We start from the raw sequence: 12,820 nt of genomic DNA, 5'->3' as shown, positions 1-12,820 counted from the left end.
CATCTCTCGGGCAGCGACGCAGCTGCGGCGCTCGGCGCATGCGCGCAGGCCCCGCTCTCCCGTAGCAATATGGCCGCCGGGCTTCCGTGGATGAAACGTCTGAGTCAGGATTGCCTCCCCGCCGCCCCCTGACTACGTCGCGCCGTACTATGGCCGAGCCGGCCGCCGAGTCTCCCCCCGTGCAGGAACAGGACCGTGAGTAGACCTTCACCTGTTGCCTGTTGAAAGAGTACGTGTCGGGGGCGGGCCCGCCACCCGGGCCTGGCCCAGCGCTGAGCCGGCTCCCTTCTTGCCACTGGCAGCCGCCGCCCGATTGAGGCTGGGCTGGGCCGGGCCGGGCCGCCATGGAGGGGATCGCAACAGTTGCTGGGCCCCCTCTTCAGCCTGCGCTAGTAGGCTGGGTTTGAAAGGCCACGGCAGCGGAGCCCCTTCCCCAGGTACCGGTGTCGGGGCCACATCCGACTTCGCCCCTGCACCTCCCACCGCTGTCTGTCTTAACCATCCCTCGATGCAAATCCCAGACACGACAGCGTAAGAGTTCTTTGCACTCCCCACCTCTGCGGCCGGTTTATCTGGACATTGATCTTTTGGGATGTGGCGCAGCCAACCTAATCGTACACATATATTCATGGAATTACCTTGCAGGAACCTAGGGAGTGAGTACCTCTTTCGATGTTTAAAGATATCAGCATTACCCTGCGCTGTGATGTACATCCTGCAGTTTGGAGATGCGATGTCTGATACAAGTTGGGAGACAAAGTGACTGTCGGTGGCCAAGTACTAGAATTGCTTTGGCGTGTATATACATAATGGAAAAAATCTATGTGATTCTAATGTGGTCGAAAGCCTAATGAGTTTTAATGTTGATTATGTTACAGTATGTACTAATGAACAAAACAAGGATCTCAGCAAGTGTCCCTGTAGTTCCTTGTATCCTCTTAGCTTTTGTAAGACTTTGTGATCAGGATTATTCAATGCACATCTTCTGCTCAATTTTCTTTTACTATCTAGGCATTCATCCATGAATGCTTGATGTACTGATTTTGTTTTAAATGCCAATACCTGCACCACTTCTAAATAGAAAAAAAGACACGAAGTACTGGAGTATTTCAGCGGGTCAGGCAGCATCGCTGGAGAACATATTTCGTGTTGGGACCCTTCATTTAAAATATTGGATTTTTAAAAAATACATATGATATCCTTTGACTTTTGTGCATACAACTTGCATTAATTGAGCTGAGTGTCCTGCTTTAATATTTTAATTTATTTAATCAACAATGTTTTAATCAAGCAAAAAGCTGACTGTTGGAGGAACTCAACAGGTCTTACTCATCTGTGAAACAAAATGGACAGACAAAGTTTCAGGTCGGGATGCTTTGATGCTGCCTAACTTGCTGCGTTCCTCCAGTAGTCTAATTTTGCTCGAGATTCCAGCATTTGCAGTCTCCAGTATGTAATCGAGAATTAATGTAGCTTTGTGCCTGGGTTTTCACTTATATTGAGGATGTTTTACTGTTAAGGGTCCATGAATGTCAATTGTAATTACAGTCCTGAATTTTTAAAACATTTTTTCCTTCTCTTTTGCATCATAACTCTTTAAAATATTTATAAATGTGGGTCTCTTAGATTTGGTAAATCATAAGTTTTTCTTTTATTGCCATGTTTAGCGATAATGTATTATCAAAGCAATTCATACCATACATGAGTACATGAGGTATTGCAAAGGAGAAAATAAACAATGCAGAATGTAATGTTACGGCTCAGAGAAAGTGTAGATTAAAAAAATGCAATGGTTGCAATGAGGTAGATTGGAACATCAGGAATTCATCCTTGGCATATGAGAGGTCTGTTCAAGAGTGTGACAACAGTGGGGAATAAGATGTTCTTTAATCTGATGGCATGTGCTTTCAAGCTTTTGTATTTTCTGACAAGTGGGAGATGGAGAAGAGTTATGATTGGAGAGTGACAAGTGCTTGATTATGTTGGCTGATCTCCCAAGGCAGTGTGAAGTATAGGTGGAGTTAATCGGGGAGAGGCCGGTTTATGTGATGAACTGGCTGCATTCACAACTCTGCAATTTCTTGCAGCCTTGGGCAGAACAGTTGCAATTGCCAACCTGTAATGCATTCCTATAGGACGTTTTGTTTGGTACATCTGCAGAAATTGGTAAGAGTCATTGCATACATGCTGAATTTCCTTAGCCTTGTGAGGAAGTAGAGGAGTTGTGGGGTTTCCTTAGCTGCAGCTTCAATGTGGTTGGATGAGGACAAATTGGGAAGTAGGGAAATGGTATAAAATGTAGTTAGTGTGATAGCAAATGATAAAAACCTGGTAGAGAAATATTTCTGCCTTTGTCACATTATTATCTTTGAAAATGACTGCAGCACGTCAATAACGACCAATAGTAATGATTTTGAAGCAGTGATCTTCGGGCCATATTCGGAGAGAAACCTATTTGAATACTGTTCCAAAGAAATGCATAAAAAAATGCAATGAACTGCATGAGGAGATAATAGAACAGATGGCCAAATATTCAGTTAAAGTGCTCAAATAAGGAAAGAGAAGAGATGTTGAGAGGGATATGACTTCCTGACTCTTATACTCAAAGCCCTGACCGACAAAAGCAAGCATATCATTTGTCGTCTTTAACATTCTGGCTACTTGTGTTGCCACTTTCTGTGAGAAAGGTCTGGCATGTTTTGCAAATCCTTAGTGCAGATCTGTACTAATTAACTAATTTAAAGTAAAATTTAACTAAGATCTATACTGATCTCTAGCTAATTAACCTACCAGTGTAACGATTAAATTTTAGCCAACATTGATCTTGCCTGACAGAGTTTTGACTTGTGCAAACTTTGGGTTACAGACAGTTCATAGAACTCTTTTGTAACCTGGGGAATGTCTATATTCAGAGCAGTTCTCTTGCTCAGTCAACAGAACAATTAAATTCTTACTTGATGCAGGCCTGTAAATGCAATATACACAGAGGATGTAATGTTTTAGAAAAGTTAATTAAATTCATACCAATAATATTAGAGCAAGAAAAAAACCCAAAGTCCTTAGTGCAACCAAGAAAGTTAAAAAAAATCATACTTGTTGAGGTTTATTTTGTGTAGGGTTCAGGAGCCTGAAAGTTGTTGGGGAAAAAGCTTTTTTTAAACTGGTGGTCACAGTTTTCAGGTATGTTTCTTTGATATTGGCTGCCATTTTGAGGCTTCGTCCTATGTAGGTCCCTTCTGTGGCGGGGTGGTCAGTATCTGTGATGGACTGGACAGTGTCAACCACTCTGTTATGTTCGTTCATGGGCATTTGAGTTGCTCAACCAAACCATGATGCAAATCTCCCCTATCTTTTCTGGAAGTAGAGGCAATGATGAGCTTATTTTGTGATTGGGCACAGGACATATCTTCAGAGATGTGCACGCCCAGGAACTTGAAGCTGTTGATGATCAGGAGGCACTTTCTGTGGTTCTGATGTTATCGTAGTTAGGTTTGAAAGTTAGGTTTGTCAGATTAGAAAGTTTCATCCTGTATCCTACAATAATATATTGTAGAATTTGAAGCTTTCTCAATTGTTTTTGAGTCTGTAAATCATAAATGTAGAGATTGCATTTAATACAGATGATTATGCTGGTTGACGAAGCTGAATGAAAAATTGAGCAGAGCTCATTCTTCACACTGCGTATGGCCCTTTCTTACTTTCTAAGTAAAATTGTTGGTGTTAGTATCTAAATATAAATTGAGGATAGGAAATAGAACATGCAGGGATATCAAGTTTGCACTTTAATGTGTCACACAATTATGTGTAATATTGCTACATTCTTCTCTCTTTATTTATCAAGAATACTCTGTTAGTACGTTTCAAGCAGCTATTTTTTTCAATGTTTAATTGATGAGTAATGCAATAATGTCACAAGACAATGCATCGAGCGGTTGCTGAAAATAAATGTCCCTTCCATCCCATGATTACATGCTGTACTCTGGCAGACAGGGTGGGTACCTGCACCTAGACCTAAAACAATGGAGGTAAACCATAAATCCAAGATGACCTGGAACATTTAATAATAAATGCATTTAACCTTTGTCATTATACACGCTCTGCTACATCTTAAATTCGTGCGCCCAATACTGGAATGAAATACAAAAACTCAATTTTTTGTGATAATTAACAGTTCAAATTAATCATTTTACTGGAAATTATAAATATGTTTTACAAAGTGGTCCATTGCTGTGATCCAAGTAAACCAAATGTGTCCATAAATTAGACTGTCTTGTTAATTTAAGGTTATTTGATTGTCATGTTCTGTGCCACAGTTCGGTTCAGTTTAGTTTATTGTCATGTGCACCAAGGTACAGTGAAAAGCTTTTGCATGCAATATAGTCATCAGAAAGACAATACATGATTACCGCCAAGCCATTTACAGTGTATATGATAAGGGAATAACGTTTAGTGCAAGTTAAAGCCCAAATTCCGATCAAGGAAAATCCGAGGGTCACCAAAGAGATAGATAGTAGTTCAGCACTGCTCTCTGATTGTGGTAGGATGATTCTGTTGCCTGATAATAGCTGGGAAGAAACTGCCCCTGCTGTTATCAGGCAACCGAATCATCCTACCACAACCAGAGATCAGTATGACAGGGCGAACCTTTGGTGGCATACCTACCACAGAGCCAGAGCATGCAGACTTCAAAGCCTGCTTCAAATGGTCTGGTGGTGATCACAGTTTCAGTCGATTCATGATAATGTTTTCACTCATTATCCCCAATATATGGATTTTATAAACTCCTAAATCCTCCCGATGGTCTAATTGCACAGCTAGTTTACAGACTTTCAGGACCATATTAACATCAGAACTGGTTGGACTTAATCAGCTACAAAGTGCTGGACTACTTCAGTGGGTCAGACAGCATCGCTGAAGAACATAGATAGGTGCTGTTTTGGTTCGCGACCCTTCTTCAGTGAGCTTTCACTTTGAAATTATAATTCGGGACTTTGTTTAGTAGTTTGAGTCCATTATTTCTTTTCCAAATTGCAGGTATTTAATGGAGTATTTAATTTACATAATATTCAAGTATTGCTGCATCATTAATGAAATCAGAAATCAATAAAGTTCAAGGTGTTTGGTAGAAAACCTCAAGGAAACTCATTTGTGCTGCTCAGCCGTTTTTGTTATGAACAGTAAGTGAACAAGAAAAAAAGATGTCCACTGGCCCCTCTCCTGCTCTGTCATTCATTTGGGCAACACAATAGTGCAGCCAGGAGAACAGCCCTAATCATCAGCGTTCAGTCCTGACCTTGGGCACTGTCTGTATGGAAATCAAACTCTCTCCCACTGACCACATGGGCTTCCTCCATTTTCCTCCTATGTCAAAAGATGTGTGGGTTGGTAGGTTAATTTAACATCTGTAAATTGCTTCTAGTGTAGCCAAGTGGTAGCATCTGGAAGGAGTTGAGAATGTGGGGAAAATAAAATAGATCAGAGAAAGATCAGTGTAAAAAAAAAAGGGATGTTATGATTGGCATGGACTCGAAAGGCTGAAATATGGTGATAAGACTCATTATCTTATGTTTCCTAGGTTTCAACTCCACTCTGTCTGCAATTCTCTAGGTGTGGGCTCATTGACACCTGTACAATTATAACAGTACATACTTATTTCCAAACCACAACCACCTTGCAATAAAGTCCAGTGAGTCACTTGACTTTCTAACTACTCACTGCAGTTGCTTGCTAGCTTTTGGCAAATGATGCACAAGAACACTTTGATCTCTTTGTACTCATTTGCAATCTCTGTTCATTTTGATGAGTCTGCCTGTAGGTACAACTTTCAGAAGTGCATGACCTCGCACTTTTCCACATAAACTTCATTTACCAAGTTTTGTCCATTTAATCAACCCCTCAATATCCTGCTGCAACACGCCCTCGCTGGTATTTTTGTGTTATCAGCAAATTTTAGACAAATTATACTCGTCTCCTCCGGAAAATTAAACTAAATAGTAAATAATTCAGGCCCATGTACTGATCATTGGGGCATTCATCTAGTTACACCCATTCAAGTCTACCACGCACCTACACTACGGGCAATTTACAGTGACCAAACTGCATATTTTTGAGATATCTTCTGTAATAAACTAGTCTTCAATCAATGCTAGTATACTTGTAGAAGCAACAAACTGCAGATGGGGGTTTACAAAAAAGGACACAATGTGCAGGCAGCAACTCTGGAGAACATGGCTAGGTGACGTTTCAGGTCATGTCTGAAGTAGGATTCCGACCCGAAATGTCACCTTTCTGTGTTCTCCAGAGATGCTGCCTGACCCACTGAGTTACTTCAGCACGTTGTGTCCATGCTGGTATACTTCCCTTGGCAGTATACTAATACATAAGACAATAACTTACTGTAAGTTCTTGTCTTATGTATTAACATTTCATGTGACACGTAGACAAATGCTTTCTGGAAATTTAAATATACTACAGGTAAGTCTGTATCAACTCTGTTAGTTCTGAAAATAACTCAATTGTCAAAACCACATTGACTTGGTTTGATTGCATTACATTTTTTGAAATGGCTCGCTTAATTTCTTTGTTGGTTACAGATTCTGGCAACTCTACAACAGTAGCTATTGAGCTGTCTGGCCTATAGTTTCCTGCTTTTTCCTTTCTCCCTGCCTCCTTGAATATTTGTGTTTTTGCAATATGGTGGTACCCTCCTGGAACTTGGTGAGAGTTGGAAAAACTTAATCCAATGACTCCATTATCTCTGCAGCCACCTCTTTTCAAAAGAACACCTTGGTGCAGGTTGTTAGTTTTTTTTGCAGTATCTAGTCTCTTTAGGACGGAATTGTTACCAGTTTTTCCCTTTTTGTTTGATAGTACCCATCTGTTGTCTTCAGAATATTTGCAGTGCTCCCCACGTATCAATTTTTTTTGTTTCCTGCTATTCCCCAGTCTGACGCTGTGGGTCCCATACTAACCTTGATTACTTTTTATATATCCATTGAATGTTAGTATTACTTGTTAGTTTTCTCTCTTCGTTTATCTCCTTGCCCATTAGCTTTTTATTCACTTGCTTCAGGTTTCTTAGAAATTCCAGCCCTCTGATCTACTCCTGCCCATGTCGCTTTGCACACTCAATGCTTCAGATGCTTAGATACAGCAACTTAAAATTTAATGATTCACTATTTTGCTGAGGTATTGTTTACCAATGGCTCTGTACTCATAGAATCATACTGCATGGAAACAGGCCTTTCAACCTAAGTGTGCATGAGCATTAATCACACATTTATACAAGTTCTACTTTTATCTACCCCCACCCCCCACCCCCCATACATGCAAAAGCTGCAACCCCCACCTCCTCATCCAGATTCTATGATTCCTCAACACGCTGGGGACAAATTCCAGCAGCCAATTAACCTGCCAACTTGCATGTCTTTGGAACGTGGAGGAAACCAGAGCACTTGAAGGAAACCTACATGGTCACAGAGAGAGTGCACAAATTCTACACAGCACCAAAGGTCAGGATTGGATCTAGATTACTGGAGCTATGAAGCAGCACCTTAACTAGCTATGCTACTGTCCCACCCTTTATAATGTTGAAATTTGTATCTTCCTATCACATTCTGCTCATAACTTTTCAAATCAGTCTTTTTCTCTAACCTTGACCTTTATTTGCAATCTTCCCCAATATTGAACATATCTTTTTGCTTTTAAGTTGTCTTCCTGTTGTTGACCATACCATTGAACTGCAATAACATACGTTATTTTAAATGCTACAATTGTTTAGGTACATTTTATTCTCAGATGTTGGTCTCTTTCATTGAATTATTGAAATTTTACTGAGAATGTGTGGAAAGATGCCTGAAATTAGATTTCCTATGGCAGTGCTGTGACATGTGTTCCCTACATAACACAGTCCTGTGATTGTACTATTGTTAGTGGGCAATGTTTTCTGAAAAGCAGAGGTTATGTTGAAGTGTGTATTGTTCGAGATTGGACAAATGCAAGCTTACTTCATCGCAGGCATATGATGTATTATTCTGCTACACATTTATTTACTTCTATAATTTTTTATGCCACAAAATGGCCAGAAGCACTAAACATTTTTGAATAGTCACCCAGACTGGGCTTCAGCTGCTGAAAAAGCAGTTGTTGGGATTTTCATTGCGCTTCACGCCCTTATTTTTCATGGAATTAAAATAGTGCTTTGTCTCTTTAATTCTGTATCTTGCTCTCACTCTGACCCCTCCACAGTTTTGTGTATTGTTCCAATAAAACCCAATGTAAACTTGAAGAACAGCAACAAATCTTCCGACTAAGAACATTACAACCCTCAGGACTTAGCAAAGATTATTGAATTTGAGCTTAGATGGCCTTTTCAGTTTGTTTGAGATCTGGGCAGTTCTGATGAAGGCTTATGAACTTTTGACATTAACTGTTTTTCTCTCCACAAACGCTATCTGTGGAAGTGGATACAATCATTGGATACTGAATACTCGTACCATACTGTTTTTATTACATTGTACTTCCCATGTTTGGCTATTGGATTGTATTTACAGTGCTCGTGTTCACTGTGTTGTATTAGGGAATTGGACTTACAGAACTATACGGTAGAAAAAAAGGCCCTTTGGCCCACCTTGTTCATGCCAACCAAGTTGACAAATGGTAGTAGCCCAGAATGTCTGCATTTGACCCATATTTCTCTAAACCCTTCCTATCTGTATATCTGTTCAAATGTCCTTTGAAAGTCATAATTATATCCACTTCTATAGTTTTCGCTGGCAGCTCATTCCAGGTACTAAATACCCTCCGAGTGGAAAAAGTTGTTTCTGAAGTCCCTCTTAAATTTCACACCTTAAACCTATGCCGTCTAGTTTTAGAATCAACAGACAAAAGATTGTGAACATTCACTTTATCTATTTCCCTCATGATCTGGTACATTTCAATAAGGTCCCCCTCAGCCTCCTATGGTCCGAAGGAAAATAAAGTCCCAGACTATCTAGTCTCCCTTTAACTCAAGCCTCCTAATCCAGGTAATATATTGGTGACTTTATTTTATGCCCTTTTCAATTTAATGATGTTGTTCCTACAGTTGGGTGATCAAAACTGCACACAGTCCTCCAAGAGTGGTGTCACCAATGACTTGTACAGCTGTTGTATGATGTCCCAGCTTTTATACTCCATCTCCTTCCCAATGAGTGCAAGCATGCCAAACACCACCTTCACCACATTGTCCATCTGACTTGCTACTTTCAGGGATCCATGCACCTGGATGATCTATGTTCCACAACATTCTCCTGAGCTCAACCATATACCGTGAAAGTCTTCCTACGTTTGACATACTAAAGTGCACCACCCCACAGGTGTAAATGTTAAATTCCATTTGCCATTCCTTGGCTCGCCTTCCCAACTGATCTAGATTCTATTGTAAACTTGGATATCAATCTCCCTGCTCCGTATACTACAGATTTTGATTTAACAATGTTAACGACATTTTCATCCAAATCGTTAATGGAGATAATAACAACAGTGTATCCAGTACCAACGCCTGTAGAACTCCACTGGTCATAGGCCTTCAATTAGGAAAACAACCCTCCGTAACTACCCTTTGACGACTTTGCTGATGATACAAAAGTTAGCGGTTTAGCAAATAGTGAAGATGGTTGTGATCGATTGCAGCAGGATTTGGATCGATTGACCAGGTGGGCGGAGGAATGGTTGATGGAATTTAATACAGAGAAGTGTGAGGTATTGCATTTTGGGAGGTCGAGCAAGGGCAGGACCTATTCAGTAAATGGTAGGCCTCTGGGTAGTGTTGTAGAGCAGAGGGATCTAGGAGTACAGGTGCTTGGTTCCTTGAAGGTCGAGTCGCAGGTAGATAAGGTGTTCAAAAAGGCTTTTGGCACTTTGGTCTTCATCAGTCTTGAGTATTGAGTATAGAAGTTGGGAGGTTGTGTTGCAGTTGTATTAGACGTTGGTGAAACCGCATTTAGAATATTGTGTTTAGTTCTGGGGACCGTGTTATTGGAAAGATATTGTCAAGCTTGAAAGGGTTCAGAAAAGATTTACGAGGATGTTGCAAGACGAGAGGGTGTGTGCTATAGGGAGAGGTTGAGTAGGTTGGGTCTCTATTCCATGGAGCGCAGGAGGATGAGGGGAGATCTTATAGAGATATACAAAATCATGAGAGGAATAGATCGGGTAGATGCACAGAGTCTTTTGCCCAGAGTAGGAGAATCGAGGACCAGAGGACATAAGTTCAAGGTGGAGGTGAAAAGATTTAATAGGAATCCGAGGGGGTAACCTTTTCACACAAAGGGTGGCGGGTGTATGGAACAAGCTGCCAGAGAAGGTAGTTGAGGCTGGGACTATCCCATCGTTTACGAAACAGTTAGACAGTTACATGGTTAGGACAGGTTTGGAGGGATATGGACCAAGTGGGACCAGTGTAGCTGGGGCATTGTTGGCTGATCATCCATAATCAGTAACTCGTGCCTGCCTTCATCCCATATCCCTTGATTCCACGAGCCCCTAGAGCTCTATCCAACTCTCTTAAATCCATCCAATGATTCAGCCTCCACTGCCCTCTGTGGCAGAGAATTCCACAAATTCACTTCTCTCTGGGTGAAAAAGCTCCTTCTCACCTCAGTTTTAAATGGCCTCCCCTTTATTCTAAGACTGTGGCCCCTAGTCTGGACTCCCCCAACATTGGGAACATTTTTCCTGCATCTAGCTTGTCTAGTCATTTTATAATTTTATATGTCTCTATAAGATCCCCTCTTATGCTTCTAGACTCCAGTGAATCTTTCCTCATATGACAGTCATATAAACTCAATCTTTCCTCATATAACAGTCCCGCCATCGCAGGGATCAATCTTGTAAACCTACGTTGCATTGCCTCAATTACAAGGATGTCCTTCCTCAAATTAGGAGACCAAAACTGTACACAATACTCCAGATGTGGTCTAACCAGGGCCCTATACAACTGCAGAAGAACTACTCCTATACTGAAATCCTCTCGTTATGAAGGCCAACATGCCATTCGCTTTCTTCACTGCCTGCTGTAACCTGCACGCCAACTTTCAGTGACTGGCGTACAAAGACACTCGGGTCTCACTGCACATCCCCCTAACCTAACCTTACACCATTGAGATAATAATCTGCCTCCTTGTTTTTGCTGCCAAAGTGGATAACCTCACATTTATCTCCATTATACTGCATCTGCCATGCATCTGCCCACTCACTCAACCTGTCCAGGTCATCCTGCTACCTCCTAACATTCTCTTTGCAGTTCACACCGTCACCCAGCTTTGTGTCATCTGCAAACTTGCTAGTGTTACTTCTAATTCCTTCATCCAAATCATTAATATATATGGTAAATAGTTGCGGCCCCAACACCGAGCCTTGTGGCACTCCACTTGCCACTGCCTGCCATTCTGAAAAGGACCCGTTTACTCCTACTCTTTGCTTCCTGTCTGCCAACCAATTTTCTATCCATGTAAACACTCTACCCCCAATACCATGTGCTCTAATTTTGCTCACCAATCTCCCGTGTGGGACTTTGTCAAAGGCTTTCTGAAAGTCTAGATGCACTACATCCACTGGCTCCCCTTCATCCATTTTACTTGTCACATCCTCAAAAAATTCCAGAAGATTAGCCAAGCATGATTTCCCTTTCATAAATCCATGCTGCCATGGACTTATCCTTTTACTGCTATCCAAATGCACTGTTATTACCTCTTTAATAATTGACTCCAGCATCTTCCCCACCACCGATGTCAGGCTAACTGGTCTGTAATTCCCCGTTTTCTCTCTCGCTGCTTTCTTGAAAAGTGGGATAACATTAGCTATCCTCCAATTCACAGGAACTGATCCTGAAACTATTGAACATTGGAAAATGATCACCAATGCGTCCACTATTTCTGGAGCCACCTCCCTGAGTACCCTGGGATGCAGACCACACGTTATTACAATTGTTCGTTATGTGCGTCATAGTGCAGGAGTAAGTTGTATTCTAAATTGCATTGTCTTTTTATATATTTCAACCAACACAACAGCGTAAAGTGTGTAGGAAAGAACTGCAAATGCTGGTTTAAATCGAATATAGACACAAAATGCTGGAGTATCTCAGCGGGCCAGGCCACATCTCTGGAGAAAATGAATGGGTGATGTTTCGGGTCTAAACGGTGAAGAAGGGTCTCGACCTGAAACGTTGCCTGTCCCGCTGAGTTACTCCAGCATTTTGTGTCTACAACAACAGCGTAAAGCATGGTTATTCATTATATTTGGCTACATAGTAAATCAGGTAAGGTGTTGTTGTTTTTGAAAGACTTGGTGAAAGGGGTACATTAGTATTTGCATTTCACAAAATTATTATGCTCATTCAAAGATGTCACATATACATGTTCTCCGATGTTAAAACTCTGAGTTACTCCAGAGTTTGTCCTTTTGTGTATTAACCAGCATTTGCAGTTCCTTGTTTCAACAGAAGTAGTTACATAGTGTGTCAAAAGGAATGCTGAAAAAAGATATGGAAATGCAGTACTCCATTAAGGTTCATTTTCTCAAGTCAAACATTTGGTTCCTGCTACTAGAACAGCACTTCAGTTTAGGAGAAAGATATTTGCTTTCTGTAGTCTAATCCATTTTTTCCATCAATCATTCGTTCAAAGACTGGAGCGACTAGGCTTGTATACGCTGGAATTTAGAAGGATGAGAAGGAATCTTATTGAAACATATAAGATTATTAAGGGATTGGACACGTTAGAGGCAGGAAACATGTTCCCAATGTTGGAGGAGTCCAGAACCAGGGGCCAAAGTTTAAGAA

The 12,820-nt window shown here is 41.0% G+C and overlaps 1 protein-coding gene across 4 annotated transcripts in view; it reads left to right on the top strand.

Moving 5' to 3' along the window:
* Positions 1 to 31: 31 nt before the first annotated feature.
* rabep1 (rabaptin, RAB GTPase binding effector protein 1) overlaps positions 32 to 12,820 on the top strand; it is a 65,859-nt gene continuing 53,070 nt past the window's right edge. For 3 of the 4 annotated variants that reach the window (XM_078422052.1, XM_078422051.1, XM_078422050.1), the window contains exon 1: positions 229 to 656. In XM_078422052.1, coding sequence (XP_078278178.1) covers positions 593 to 656 — 64 coding nt within the window. In that variant the 5' untranslated portion in view covers positions 229 to 592. Of the gene's footprint in view, positions 196 to 228; positions 657 to 12,820 lie in introns of those variants that run through there. The other variant, XM_078422053.1, reaches the window with a different exon arrangement.

Source organism: Rhinoraja longicauda, chromosome 26 (genome assembly GCF_053455715.1).
Source record: "Rhinoraja longicauda isolate Sanriku21f chromosome 26, sRhiLon1.1, whole genome shotgun sequence".
Lineage (NCBI taxonomy): Eukaryota > Metazoa > Chordata > Chondrichthyes > Rajiformes > Arhynchobatidae > Rhinoraja > Rhinoraja longicauda.
The sequence above is the reverse complement of the archived record's forward strand: the minus strand, read 5'-3'. Positions and strand labels throughout refer to the sequence as shown.